General features: G+C 49.1%; 1 protein-coding gene across 1 annotated transcript in view; it reads right to left on the bottom strand.

The window, feature by feature from the left end:
- LOC119970562 overlaps positions 1-13,659 on the bottom strand; it is a 30,564-nt gene extending 16,905 nt beyond the window's left edge. The window contains exon 1 of the mRNA XM_038805389.1: positions 13,147-13,659. Within this exon, the coding sequence (XP_038661317.1) occupies positions 13,147-13,570 (424 nt within the window). The 5' untranslated portion in view covers positions 13,571-13,659. The remainder of the gene's footprint in view (positions 1-13,146) is intronic.
- Positions 13,660-15,842: the final 2,183 nt, after the last annotated feature.

Genomic DNA, 15,842 nt, shown 5'->3' with positions numbered 1-15,842 from the left:
AAAACCTGTCACATTGTTTAATTTATGATCACAGTATGTAACGAGTTAAGTACTCACTCAATTGGCAAATCTATCATTTCAACACTTGTTGCAGTCAAACAAGGAGAGTGCAAAGAGGGGAGCCATTCAATCCCCCCTCACCTGATCGTATCAATGTACAGAGCTCCTGATGTGGGAAATAAAAGGTTAATATGGTTATTATGCGTTAAGCATATGAAAGCTGTCTCTCTCATGTATTTTTCTACCATAACCTTTCACCTACACAGCAGCATGCTGTTTTTATGTGTTTTGCTAATTGTGTTTATTCAAATGGAAACCAATATTGTGGAAGCCAAAGATGACGATGCAGATTTTGACAAGGCATGGCTACAAACAGTTGTGTCTGTACTTCCTGAAATTACTTTATAAATAACGTGCCATTATTGATGTTTTTTGAGAGACTTTGCTGAAGCATTTCCCTGCATGCTTATAATAAAATGATTGACTTCCAGTCTCTTGAGTTGTTTTTATCTGCGCCTCCTTTCCAAACCAATGTGTACAAAGAACGAAGAACAATACAGCACAGGAACAGGCCCTTCAGCCCTCCAAGCCTGTACTAGCCATGATACCACCCTTGGCCAAAACCCTAAACACTTGCTAGTGCCGTATCCCTCTTAACCCATCCTATCCATGCATTTGTCGAGATACCTTTTGAACACCGTTAATGTATCTGCTTCCACAACCTCCCCTAGCAACATGTTCAAGGCACTCACCAAGCATTCCGTATGCTTTCTTGACTACTTTGTCCATTTGTGTTGCCACTTTCAAAGATCTGTGGACCTGTACACCCAGATATCTCTGACTTTCTATATTCACAAGTGTTTTGCCATTTACGGTGTATTTCCCCTCTATGTCAGATAAAGTAATTTAAAAAAATAACAGAGGCCCCAGTACAGATCCCTGTGGAACACCGCTAGTCACAACCTTCCATTCAGAAAAACACCCTTCTACTGCTACCCTTTGCCTTCTGTGACTGAGCCAGTTCTGTATCCATCTTACCATCTCACCTCTGATCCTGTGTGACTTCACCTTCCTCAAAAAAGGCAAGTTAGTGAAGCACGACCACCTCTTCACAAAATCATACTGTCTATCGCTAATGAGTCCATTTCCAAATGGGTATAAATCCTGTCCCTGAGAATTCTCTTCAATAATTTACCTACTACCGATGTGAGGCTCACCAGCCTATAGTTTCCTGGATTATCCCTGCTCCCTTTCTTATGGGCAGCATGCTAGCACAGTGGTTAGCACTATGGCTTCACAGTGCCAAGGTCCCAGGTTCAATTCCCGGCTTGGGTCACTGTCTGTGCGGAGTCTGCACGTTTTTCCCCCTGTCTGCGTGGGTTTCCTCCGGGTGCTCATTTCCTCCCACAAGTCCTGAAATATATGCTATTAGGTAATTTGGACATTCTGAATTCTCCCTCTGTGTACCCAAACACATGAGGAATGTGGCGACATGGGGATTTTCGCAGTAACCTCATTGCGGTGTTAATGTAAGCCTACTTCTGACAATAAATATTATTAAAATTAAACAGCGGTCCCACATTAGCTTTTCTCCAGTCCTTTAGGATCTCACCTGTAGCCAATGAGGATACAAAGATGTTAGTCAAGGCCCTAGCAATTTCCTCCCTTGCTTCTCACAGCATTCTGAGGTAAATCCCATTCAGCTCAGGAGATTTATCTACCTTAATGTCTTTTAAAACACCCAATCCCTCCTCCTTTTTGATGTCAACATGATCCAGACTGTCCACACACTCTACCCAAGAATCATCTTCCACAAAGTCCTTTTCTTTGGTGAACAATGATGCAAAGTAATCATTTAGTACCTCACCCATTTCCTCTGGCTCAACACATAGAGTCCCCCCACTGTCCTTAAGTGGTCCAACCCTGTCCCTGGCCAGCCTCTTACTTTTTACATATGAATAAAACGTTTTGGGATTCACCTTAATCCTATTTGCCAAGGACTTTTCATGAACCTTTCTTGCCCTCATAATTTCCTGCTTAAGTACCTTCCTACTTGCTATATACTCCTCAAGGGTTTGACTGCCCCGACCCTTCTAGACCATGTAAAAGCCTCCTTTTTCTTTTTGACAGGACAGGGACTCCGACACCTGCAAATTAAACACTTTCTCCGCAAGGAGATGACGAGGTACCCTAGAGCCTCAAGAGACACTCTACTGGAGGAGCTAATAAACATGGCCAGTTTACCAACTGGCTAACCTTCGGGACTCATGCCAGTTGACCTTCGCAGCCCATGCCGGTTGACCTTCGCGACACACGTCAGCCGACTTTCGCGACCCATGCCGCCAAACTTCGGAACCCATCATTTTCACTTACCTTTAATGCGACAGGTGAGCCTGCTTGGTCCTCATGATCTCACTTGCTTTGTCATTTAATGTTACATTTCTGTGTGGGTTGTTCATCAGAGGTCCTGGAGATCACACCTGCTTTTTCCTGCTGGGGGCTCTCCTGTACAGCTCACACCAACACTGCTTTGTCCTGTTGTGGACTCTCCTGCACAGCTCACACCAACACTGCTTTGTCCTGCTCTGGATTCTCCTGAACAGCTCACACCAACACTGCTTTGTCCTGGTGTGGACCCCCCTGAACAGCTCACACCAACACTGCTTTGTCCTGGTGTGGACCCTCCTGAACAGCTCACACCAAGACTGCTTTGTCCTGCTCTGGATTCCCCTGAACAGCTCACACCAACACTGCTTTGTCCTGGTGTGGATTCTCCTGAACAGCTCACACCAACACGGCTTTGTCCTGTTGTGGACCCTCCTGAACAGCTCACACCAACACTGCTTTGTCCTGGTGTGGACCCCCCTGAACAGCTCACACCAACACTGCTTTGTCCTGGTGTGGATTCTCCTGAACAGCTCACACCAACACTGCTTTGTCCTGTTGTGGATTCTCCTGAATGGCTCACACCAACACTGCTTTGTCCTGTTGGGGACTCTCCTGACCAGCTCACACCAACACTGCTTTGTCCTGTTGGGGACCCTCCTGAACAGCTCACACCAACGCTGCTTTGTCCTGGTGTGGATTCTCCTGAACAGCTCACACCAACATTGCTTTGTCCTGGTGTGGACCCCCCTGAACAGCTCACACCAGCACTGCTTTGTCCGGTTGTGGATTCTCCTGAACAGCTCACACCAACACTGCTTTGTCCTGTTGTGGATTCTCCTGAACGGCTCACACCAACACTGCTTTGTCCTGGTGTGGACCCCACTGAACAGCTCACACCAACATTGCTTTGTCCTGGTGTGGATTCTCCTGAACAGCTCACACCAACATTGCTTTGTCCTGGTGTGGACCCTCCTGAACAGCTCACACCAACACTGCGTTGTCCTAGAACATAGAACAGTACAGCACAGAACAGGCCCTTCGGCCCTCGATGTTGTGCCGAGCAATGATCACCCCACTTAAACCCACGTAACCCGTATACCCGTAACCCAACAATCCCCCCATTAACCTTACACTATGGGCAATTTAGCATGGCCAATCCACCTAACCCGCACATCTTTGGACTGTGGGAGGAAACCGGAGCACCCGGAGGAAACCCACGCACACACGGGGAGGATGTGCAGACTCCACACAGACAGTGACCCAGCCGGCAATCGAACCTGGGACCCTGGAGCTGTGAAGCATTGATGCTAACCACCATGCTACCGTGAGGTCCTGTTGGGGACTCTCCTGAATGGCTCACACCAACACTGCTTTGTCCTGCTGTGGACTGTCCTGAACAGCTCACACCAACACTGCTTTGTACTGTTGGGGACCCTCCTGAACAGCTCACACCAACACTGCTTTGTCCTGGTGTGGATTCTCCTGAACAGCTCACACCAAGACTGCTTTGTCCTGCTCTGGATTCTCCTGAACAGCTCACACCAACACTGCTTTGTCCTGTTGTGGACTCTCCTGAACAGCTCACACCAACACTGCTTTGTCCTGGTGTGGACTCTCCTGTACAGCTCACACCAACACTGCTTTGTCCTGGTGTGGATCCTCCTGAACAGCTCACACCAACACTGCTTTGTCCTGCTCTGGATTCTCCTGAACAGCTCACACCAACGCTGCTTTGTCCTGGTGTGGACCCCCCTGAACAGCTCACACCAACACTGCTTTGTCCTGTTGTGGATTCTCCTGAACAGCTCACACCAACACTGCTTTGTCCTGGTGTGGATTCTTCTGAACAGCTCACACCAACACTGCTTTGTCCTGTTGTGGACCCTCCTGAACAGCTCACACCAACACTGCTTTGTCCTGGAGTGGACCCCCCTGAACAGCTCACACCAACACTGCTTTGTCCTGGTGTGGATTCTCTTGAACAGCTCACACCAACACTGCTTTGTCCTGTTGTGGATTCTCCTGAATGGCTCACACCAACACTGCTTTGTCCTGTTGGGGACCCTCCTGAACAGCTCACACCAACACTGCTTTGTCCTGTTGTGGATTCTCCTGAATGGCTCACACCAACACTGCTTTGTCCTGTTGTGGACCCTCCTGAACGGCTCACACCAACACTGCTTCGTCCTGTTGGGGACTCTCCTGAACAGCTCACACCAACACAGCTTTGTCCTGGTGTGGATTCTCCTGAACAGCTCACACCAACGCTGCTTTGTCCTGGTGTGGACCCCCCTGAACAGCTCACACCAACATTGCTTTGTCCTGTTGGGGACACTCCTGAACAGCTCACACCAACACTGCTTTGTCCTGGTGTGGACCCTCCTGAACAGCTCACACCAACACTGCTTTGTCCTGGTGTGGATTCTCCTGAACAGCTCACACCAACACTGCTTTGTCCTGTTGTGGATTCTCCTGAACAGCTCACACCAACACTGCTTTGTCCTGTTGGGGACCCTCCTGAACAGCTCACACCAACACTGCTTTGTCCTGTTGGGGACCCTCCTGCTCAGCTCACACCAACACTGCTTTGTCCTGCTGTGGATTCTCCTGAACAGCTCACACCAACACTGCTTTGTCCTGCTCTGGATTCTCCTGAACAGCTCACACCAACACTGCTTTGTCCTAGTGTGGATTCTCCTGAACAGCTCACACCAACACTGCTTTGTCCTGGTGTGGATTCTCCTGAACAGCTCACACCAACACTGCTTGGTCCTGGTGTGGACCCTCCTGAACAGCTCACACCAACACTGCTTTGTCCTGTTGTGGATTCTCCTGTACAGCTCACACCAACACTGCTTTGTCCTGGTGTGGACCCTCCTGAACAGCTCACACCAACACTGCTTTGTCCTGTTGGGGACTCTCCTGAATGGCTCACACCAACACTGCTTTGTCCTGTTGTGGATTCTCCTGTACAGCTCACACCAACACTGCTTTGTCCTGGTGTGGATTCTCCTGTACAGCTCACACCAACACTGCTTTGTCCTCGTGTGGACCCCCCTGAACAGCTCACACCAACACTGCTTTGTCCTGCTCTGGATTCTCCTGAACAGCTCACACCAACACTGCTTTGTCCTGTTGTGGATTCTCCTGAACAGCTCACACCAGGACTGCTTTGTCCTGTTGGGGACCCTCCTGAACAGCTCACACCAACACTGCTTTGTCCTGTTGGGGGCTCTCCTGAATGGCTCACACCAACACTGCTTTGTCCTGTTGGGGACCCTCCTGAACAGCTCACACCAACACTGCTTTGTCCTGGTGTGGACTCTCCTGCTCAGCTCACACCAACACTGCTTTGTCCTGGTGTGGACTCTCCTGAACAGCTCACACCAACACTGCTTTGTCCTGCTCTGGATTCTCCTGAACAGCTCACACCAACACTGCTTTGTCCTGTTGGGGACCCTCCTGAACAGCTCACACCAACACTGCTTTGTCCTGGTGTGGACCCCCCTGAACAGCTCACACCAACACTGCTTTGTCCTGTTGGGGACTCTCCTGAATGGCTCACACCAACACTGCTTTGTCCTGTTGGGGACCCTCCTGAACAGCTCACACCAACACTGCTTTGTCCTGGTGTGGATTCTCCTGAACAGCTCACACCAACACTGCTTTCTCCTGGTGTGGACCCTCCTGAACAGCTCACACCAGCACTGCTTTGTCCTGGTGTGGACTCTCTAGAGCCTCTCTCCAGCAGGTTAGTTGTGAGATCCTGGCCTGTTTGTGTCTCTTACCCTCCATTTCTTAATACAAAATGATCCATTTTAAATTTTACCCTCCTGTTGTTTGTTTGCTGCTGACAAAATGGAGGAATCACAATCATATCCAGAGCACATGTCGTCAGTGTTCGGGGCATGTGACCTGCTCTCTGCCGCTTCAGGCAAGAGGACTGCACTGAATTTTTAAAAAAAATCTTCTCCTGGGTCAGCAGCTGACATCAGGAGGAGGCGGTGTTTCTCTCTGGCTCTGGGTCTGCGCATTGATGAACATGCATGCATTTGCAGCGCACCCGCATTCTGAAAGGCAGTTGCTGCGGCCATTCCGCATTAATTCCCACGATTGGGAACACTGTGTTGGATGTCTCCGCGACCCTCCCGCGACCCACCCGTGAGTTGCAACCCCGATTTTGAAAATGACTGTGTTAAACTGTGTACTATAAAAATTGGAAAATGCCAATTAAAATATTTTCCTTCCAATGCATTTGCCAACATCAAAAACCATTTGCCATGCCTCAACCTATCCACATAATTAATTCCAATCTCTCCAAAGATAGTCAATCTAACTTTTGCTTGTAAATTGCCGACTAATGATTGAATGCGTATGCAACGTTACTTTCTGAGCTACAGGGAAATGGGATATATCACAATATAGCTGCCACCACAAATGGCTTTACATTACAGATTCCGAGATAAGTATCATTTTATTACTCTTGAATAACCTGTTTATGCAGAAGTATTGCACAATTAACCATCGCAATCTTGTTTTTACAGTTGTACTTTGATCACTCATTGAGCAGATTAACATCTGAACAACAGCATCAGCCATAAACTCAATCATATTTCCCCCCTACAACAGGGCATGAACTTTCTTGGTCTCGCTGAGCCACAGCTGGCTGTCGGGCAGGCAAGATGATAATATGTAGCTCTAGATCTGGGAACCCAAAGGGTCACTCGCCATTGTATTTTCTCTCCTTTCTGTGAGGAGATTCCTGGGGTGAATTGAACACTCTCCACCGCAGTTTAGCTGAGATTGGAAATACAACACTGTATTGGTCCCGCCCATTCTATGACACGGACCAGGTGATGTGTTGGGTTCTCTGGATGTGTGGAGACTGCGTTTACCTTAGCAATAACACATACAGGCTACCAACACTTGAAATAGTACAACACTATTTTAATAAGCTAGGAACTGTTGAACACACTTTCACTGTGGGTTGACACTATGTTAGATTAAACTGAAGACCTATGCCTATCCTGACCAGTCTAGACTGTTAGCACATGGTGAAGATCTGTGCTACAAGCTGTGAGCTCTGTCCTTCTCAGAGGCTGCACCCCGAATGAACGGGAAAACTAGTGCCCTCTGGCTTTATAGTGAGTGTGCTCTAACTGGTGATTGGCTGCTGTGTTGTGTGTGTTGATTGGTCTTGCAGTGTGTCAGTCAGTGTGTGTCCGCACCATTATATACTGATGTGTATATTATGACATCCCCCCTTTTATAAAAAAAGTGTAATTGTGGTAATAAATAATGCGTGGTGAGAATGTTCCTAACTACGTGTGGTATGTGAAGGCATATTTACAAGACTATGTACATAAACACTAATCTATTTACATTGGAAGGTGTCTAGTGCAGATGGACAGTATGCAACAAAAGAGTAACTAGAGCAACATTATATACAAACAAGTGAGTTGATTAAACAAAGCAATGAAACAATTCAGAGAATCCATGAATTCAAAAAGTTCAGAAATTTAGTCTCTGAGGTGGGCGACGAATTCTGGTTGACCGCCTCAAGGGTGGGTCAAGAGCTGCCGGTTCTGGAATGGGCTGGACTGTGTCAGAGTCAGAGGGTGGCAGAGCAACAGGGAGCTCTGCAAAGTCCATGGCGGGGTCATCATGATGGCGAGGCAGGACCTGAAGATCACGTGGCGAGCGCAGGATGAGTTGCAGCACACGCCGATTGCGTCACAGAAGAGAGCAACCCGGTAGACGAACTAGGAACGAACGGGGGGCCACTTGTCGGAGCACGATAGCGGTGGCGGACCAGCCACCATCTAGAAGATGGATGCAGACGTTGTCATCGGGAGCCAGAACAAGGAGATCATTTGCACGGGAGTCGTAGGCCGCTTTGTGCTGGGCACGAGTTAGCTGCATCGGGCGAAGGACCGGAACGTGGTCGAGGAACATCCACATGGATGGATGGCACCGTTGTCCGTAGCATGCGATTCATGAGTAGTTGAGCCGGTGACAGGCCAGTGGACAAGGGGGCGGAGTGGTAGGTAAGCAAGGCAAGGTAAAAATCAGAACCAGCATTGGCTGCCTTGCATAGGAGCCGTTTGACGATATGTACCCCCTTCTCTGCTTAGCCATTGGATTGGGGGTACAGGGGACTGGACATGACATGTGCTAAGTTGTACCGTCTGGCAAAGTTGGACCACTCTTGACTGGCGAAGCAGGGGCCATTGTCGGCCATGACAGTGAGTGGGATGCCGTGTCGAGCGAAGGTTTCCTTACATGCACGAATGACTGCAGCTGAGGTGAGGTCGTGCAACCTTACCACCTCCGGATAGTTCGAGAAGTAGCCCACAATGAGGACATAGTCTCGGCCAAGAGCATGGAACAGGTCGATGCCCATCTTGGTCCAGGGCGACGTGACCAACTCATGGGGTTGCAAAGTTTCCCGTGGTTGCGCAGGCTGGAATCGCTGACATGTTGGGCAGTTCAGCACAGTGTTAGCTATGTTCTCGTTAATCCCAGGCCAGTACACTGCCTCACGTGCCCGTCGGCGGCATTTCTCCACTCCCAGGTGGCCCTCATGGAGCTGATGGAGGACAAGCTGGCACATGCTGTGCTGGATGACAATGCAGTCCAGTTTTAGAAGAACCCCGTCTACTACCGCCAGATCATCTCTGACATTATAGAATTGAGGGCATTGGCCCTTGAGCCACCCGTCTGTTATATGGCGCATGACACGCTGGAGCAAGGGGTCGGCAGCCGTTTCGCGACGAATTTGGACGAGGCGTTAATTCGTGGCAGGCAGGTTGGAGGCAGCGAATGCCACATGGGCATCAACCTGGCAAACAAATCCCGCTGGGTCACATGGTGTGGTGACAGACCGGGAAAGGGCGTCAGCGACGATGAGCTCCTTGCCCGGGGTGTATACAAGCTGGAACTCGTAGCGCCTGAGCTTGAGAAGAATGCGCTGCAGGCGAGGCGTCATGTCGTTAAGGTCTTTTTGAATGATATTGACCAGTGGTCTATGGTCTGTTTCGACGGTGAACTGAGGGAGTCCGTAGGCATAGTCATTAAATTTAACGACTCCGGTAAGAAGGCCCAGGCACTCCTTTTCAATCTGCGCATAGCGCTGTTCGGTGGGGGTCATCACACGCGACGCGTATGCAACGGGGGCCCATGATGAGGCCTCATCACGTTGAAGGAGCACCGCTCCAATGCCGGATTGACTGGCATCTGTAGAAATTTTGGTTTCTTTGGCCGGGTCAAAAAATGCCAAGACCGGGGCCGTGGTCAGCTTCGCCCTGAGTTCCTGCCAATCGTGTTCGTGGGCAGGGAGCCATTGGAACTCTGTCGTCTTCTTAACCAGATTCCTAAGAGCCGTGGTGTGTGAGGCGAGGTTAGGGATGAATTTCCCTAAGGAGTTGACCATGCCCAGGAAGCAGAGGACCGCCTTCTTGTCCTCCGGTGTCTTCATTGCCTTAATGGCAGCTACCTTGTCCGCATCCGACTGCACACCCAACTGTGAAATGTGGTCTCCGAGGAATTTAATTTCTGTTTGGCCAAAGGAGCATTTGGCCCTGTTGAGGCAGAGGCCATGCTCATGGATCCGTCAGAAGACGCGCTGGAGGCGATCAATGTGCTCCTGCGGGGTGGTGGACCAGATGATTATGTCGTCCACATAGACGCGAACCCCTCCAATGCCTTCCATCATCCGTTCCATAATCCTATGGAACACTTCCGATGCAGAGATGATCCCAAACGGCATCCTGTTGTAGCAATACCTGCCAAAGGGGGTATTGAAAGTGCAGAGTTTCCTGCTGGGTTCGTCGAGCTGGATCTGCCAGAACCCCTTTGAGGCATCTAGCTTGGTAAAGAACTTGGCGCAGGCCATCTCACAGGTGAGTTCTTCGCGCTTTGGAATGGGATAGTGCTCTCTCATAATATTGTGGTTGAGGTCCTTGGGATCACTGCATATTCTCAATTCGGCGGAAGGTTTTTTCATGCATACCATGGAGCTGACCCAGTCAGTTGGTTCCGTAACTTTGGAAATCACTCCTTGGTCCTGGAGGTCCTGCAGCTGCTGCTTGAGGCGGTCCTTGAGGGGTGCCGGGACCCTGCGAGGTGCGTGCACCACAGGCGTGGCATTCGGTTTCAACAAGATCTTGTAGGTGTACGGGAGTGTGCCCATGCCCTCAGAAACACCGTGGTATCGGTTAATAATGGCGTCCACCTGAGAGGCAGACGCGTCAGCAGGTGACAGGTAGTGAACCCTTTGGACAAGGTTCAGCAGTTTGCATGCTTGCGCACCAAGCAGGGAGGCTTTGGAGGATCCCACTATTTCAAATGGAAGGATGGCTTTAAGTGACCTGTGCGCCACTTCAAGTTGGCATGAGCCACTGGCAGCAATGGCATTACCATTATAATCTAACAGCTGGCAGGCTGATGGCAGAAAGGTTGGCTTGACACGGAGGCTTTTGAGGTCAGACCACGCAATGAGATTGGCTGAGGCGCCGGCGTCCAGGCAGAATCGGATTCGGGATCGGTTGACCATGAGGGTGGCACACCACTCGTCGTCCGGATCAATGCTGTATACCGGGAGAGGCTGGACTTTTTGCTTCCGGGGCACCCTGTGTTTGGTAATGATACCGACTCGAAAATGTGCTTTAGGGTCCTCGGTGTCAAAGTCAGGCAGCAGGTCAGAATCGGATTCGGTGACTGTGGGTTAGATGGTGCGGACATCCCTGCGTAGCTGGTTGGAGCGGCGAGAGTTGGCAGGCTGAGCAGACCTGCATAAAGCAGCATAGTGGCCAAGTTTGCCACACTGTAGGCAGCGTCGGAATTTTGCAGGACATTGCCGCTTTGAGTGGGCGGAGCCACAGTTGCTGCACGTTGTTACGTCAGGACGCTCGTTGCGCCACCGCGCATGCGCGGTGCAGTCGTACGTGGTGCACGCCTGCGCAGTGCGATCTTCGGCATCGCCGTCCCCTTGTTCATGCGCGGGAGGCCATGAAAAGTGCACAAAATGGCCACCCTCATCCAGGCTGAGGCCCTGGAGTTGCTTGATTCCTTTTACCCGTTCTGCCTCGTGGGGACCTTGCCGCGCCGTTTCAGCCCCTTGGATGTGTGAATACCGATTAGTGGCATGTTCATGCAGCACGCAGGTCTCGATGGCAATCGCAAGGGTGAGCTGTTTAACCTTGAGGAGCTGCTGGATTAAAGGGTCTGACTGAACACCAAAAACGATCTGGTCGCGTATCATGGAGTCAGAGGTGGACCCGTAATTACAGGACTGCGCAAGGTTGCGGAGGTGGGTGAGAAAGGACTGGAAAGGTTCGTCCTTACCCTGCAAACACTGTTGGAAGACATAGCGCTCAAAACTTTCATTTACCTCGATGTGGCAGTGACTGTCAAATTTGAGGAGGACCGTCTTGAAATTTGATTTGTCTTCACCATCAGCAAAAGTGAGAGAGTTGAAGATGTGGATGGCGTGGTCCCCGGCCATGGAGAGGAAGAGAGAAATCTTCCTGGCGTCTGAAGCAGCTTCCAGGTCTGTGGCTTCAAGGTAGAGCTGGAATCGTTGTTTAAAGATTTTCCAGTTGGCCCCGAGGTTACCGGTGATGCGGAGCGGCGGTGGGGGGCGGACGTTGTCCATTTTGCAGGATGGCTGATTGCTGGTCGAAGGCAGATCACTTGAAGGTAGGTCTAATAAGTTGTAACATCACGTACTGGTACCATGATGTGTTGGGTACTCTGGATCTGTGAAGACTGCGTTTACCTTAGCAGTAACATATACAGGCCACCAACACTTGAAATAGAAGCTAGGAACTGTTGAACATATTTTCACTGTGGGTCGACACTATGTTACATTAAACTGAAGACCTATGCCTATCCTGACCAGACTGTTAGCACATGGTGAAGATCTGTGCTACAAGCTGTGAGCTCTGTCCTTCTTAGAGGCTGCATCCCAAATGAGTGGGAAAGCGAATGCCCTCTGGCTTTATAGTGAGCGTGCTCTAACTGGTGACTGGCTGCTGTGTTGTATGTGTTGATTGATCTTGCAGTGTGTCAGTCAGTGTGTGTCTGCACCATTATATATTGATGTGTATATTATGACATCAGGCTTGTGTTCATCTTTTTGTCAAATTAAATGAAAATCACTTATTGTCACAATTAGGCTTCAATGAAGTTACTGTGAAAAGCCCCTAGTCACCACATTCCAGCACCTGTCCAGGGAGGCTGGTACGGGAATCAAACCATGCTGCTGGCCTGCTTGGTCTGCTTTAAAAGCCAGCCATTTAGCCAAGTGAGCTAAGTGGCTGACCTTCATGCATCTGACAAGTTTGCTTGTTCTAGGTTTCCCAGCAACAACATAAGTGCGCGTGTGAGTAGACAGAGGTACGAACACGGAAACCCAATACAGTTAACAACCATCAGGTCCTGTTTCTTGCTGTTTATAAAGGGAGATATTTTTTACTCTGTGCACTTTTCACTGCACTCCCAATCCTCAGGAAAGTTCAAATACTTTTACTTATTAACAATCAAAGCTGATTGGCCACAAAGGTTTTATGATGTGGAGATGCCGACGTTGGACCGGGGTGAGCACAGTTAAGAAGTCTTACAACACCCAAGTTAAAATCCAACATGTTTGTTTCAAATCATTAGCTTTCGGAGCATGTTGGACTTTAACCTGGTGTTGTAAGACTTCTTACAAAGGTTCTAGTTAACATTTTTAGATAATGCTGTGTATGTTTTTACCTTTAAAGAAAGGGTTATCCTTGTAATACTCCTTTTTGTATTCAGTTACCAACTCAAACAGTTTCAAGATAGTTTCATCGTGAGAAAAGCACCTCCACATCCCGTTTACATGCTCGTCAATTGAAAATATTCCCAAATTCTCGTCATCTGCAGCAACCTGAAGTTTATCCTTTTGCAAGGGAACGAGTACATCCAGCTCATCGACAGCCTCTGCTTTGGTTCCATCTGCAATGCTCCCAACCTGGATAAAATCATTCGCAAACAAGTCGTCCTTGCTGTGAATAAATTCAAGAAGCTTCTTTAGCACAGAATGCAAAGTTCTTTTCCTAATCGCTTGATCTGGCTCCTTTTTAACATAATTTGTATAATATTTCTGCAGAGGCTCCTCTAATAAATCGCTCATTGCTGGTATTTGTAATTCCATTCTAACTGGACTATTTTGCAGAATTCTGAAGCTTAATTGGCTGCAGCTTTGTTTGTTTTGAACGTCTTGACCCAAGCAGAAAGCTGTTCGAAGGAAATGTTTGAACTTCCTGTCTGCCGATGAAGTATTTTGCAGTCAGCTGCTGCACAGTTGTTGCATTGCTCAATAAGGCCATAATAAAGCAGCCAATCAGATAGTCACTCAGAAATCCGACAAATAATTCAAGAGAAAGCTGTTTACCTAAAAAGGCGACACGAATGTGATAAGAAAGTGAAACTTGCTACCATACCACAAGTAGTTGAGGCGCTTTAAGGAAAAGCTAGATAAGCAGATGAGGGAGAAATTAATAAAATAACAAGCTGATAGTGTTAGAAGCCCCCCGACGAGATTGATCACGTGGAACTTTAGAGGGCTAAATGGGCCAATTAAGAGGGCACGCGTGTTCGCGCAATTGAGGGGATTGAAGGTGGGTGTGGAAATGTTACAGGAGACGCCCCTTAGCGTAATCAGACTAGACTAAGGAAGGGATGGGTCAGGCAGGTATTTCATTCGGGGCTGGACTCTAAGACTAGAGGGGTAGCGATCCTGATTAATAAGCGAGTGTCATTCGAGGTGGGAAGAATGGTTGCGGATGTGGAAGGTCGGTACATCATGGTTATTGGGAATCTGGAAGGGCTGCTGGTGGTGCTTGAGCTAAAGGGGTTTATGGAGCAGATGGGGGAGTGGACCCATGGAGGTTTGGGCGCACGTAAAGTGTACTCCAGGAACAACTTTTTCACCTTGAACAGGGCTTTACTGATGGGGGTAGTGGACACTGAGTACTCAGTGATAACGGTCTCAGATCACGCCCTGATGCCCTCGGATCATGGATTTACAGGTGAGCAAGGAGTGTGACCAGCGCCCGCATTGGAGATTGGATGTCGGACTGTTAGCGGATGAGGAGGTGTGCGGACAGGTGAGGAAATGCTTCCTGAACTATCTGGAAGTTAATGATACGGGGGAAGTCTCTGCAGCAATGGTCTGGGAGGCTCTGAAGGCAGTGTTCAGAGGGGAGCTGATTTCGACACGGGCCCACATGGAGAAGGTAGATAGAGCAGAGACGGATTGACTGATAGGGGAAATACTTCAGGTCGACAGGAGATATGCGGAGACCCCAGAGGCGGGGCTTTTAAGGGAACGACGGTGGCTACAGGCGGAGTTTGGCTTGCTAACTACAGGGAACGCGGTGGAGCAGCTGAGGAAGGTGAGGGGGGTGATATATGAGCAGGAGAGAAGGCCAGCAGCTCAGAAAGAGGGAGGCAGCCAGGAAGATTGGGAACGTGAAGGACAGAGACGGGAACTTGGTCGGAGATTCAGCAGGGGTTAACAGGGCATTCAAGGAGTTTTATAACAGGCTATATGAACAAAGAACAAAGAGAACAAAGAAAATTACAGCACAGGAACAGGCCTTTCGGCCCTCCCAGGCTACGCCGATCCAGATCCTTTATCTAAACCTGTCGCCTATTTTCCAAGGATCTACTTCCCTCTGTTCCCCGCCCGTTCATATATCTGTCTGGATGCATCTTAAATTATGCTATCGTGCCCACCTCTACCACCTCCGCTGGCAAAGCGTTCCAGGCACCCACCACCCTCTGCGTAAAAAACTTCCCTTGCACATCTCCCTTAAACTTTCTCCCTCTCACCTTGAAATTGTGACCCCTTGTAATTGACTCTTGGAAACAACTTGTTGCTATCCACCCTGTCCATACGTCTCATAATTTTGTAGACCTCAATCAGGTCCCCCCCCTCAACCTCCGTCTTTCCAACAAAAACAATCCTAATCTACTCAACCTTTCTTCAAAGCTAGCACCTTCCATACCAGGCAACATCCTGGTGAACCTCCTCTGCACCCTCTCTAAAGCATCCACATCCTTCTGGTAATGTGGCAACCAGAACTGCACGCAGTATTCCAAATGTGGCCTAACCAAAGTCATATACAACTGTAACGTGACCTGGCGACTCTTGTACTCAATACCTCGTCCAATGAAGGCAAGCATGCTGTATGCCTTCTTGACCACTCTATCGACCTGCATTGCCACCTTCAGGGTACAATGGACCTGAACTCCCATATTTCTCTGCGCATCAATTTTCCCCAGGACTCTTCCATTGACCGTATAGTCCGCTCTTGAATTAGATCTTCCAAAATGCATCACCTCGCATTTGCCTGGATTGAACTCCATCTGCCATTTCTCTGCCCAACTCTCCAATCTATCTATATTTTGCTGTATTCTCT

Source organism: Scyliorhinus canicula, chromosome 8 (genome assembly GCF_902713615.1).
Source record: "Scyliorhinus canicula chromosome 8, sScyCan1.1, whole genome shotgun sequence".
Lineage (NCBI taxonomy): Eukaryota > Metazoa > Chordata > Chondrichthyes > Carcharhiniformes > Scyliorhinidae > Scyliorhinus > Scyliorhinus canicula.
The sequence above is the reverse complement of the archived record's forward strand: the minus strand, read 5'-3'. Positions and strand labels throughout refer to the sequence as shown.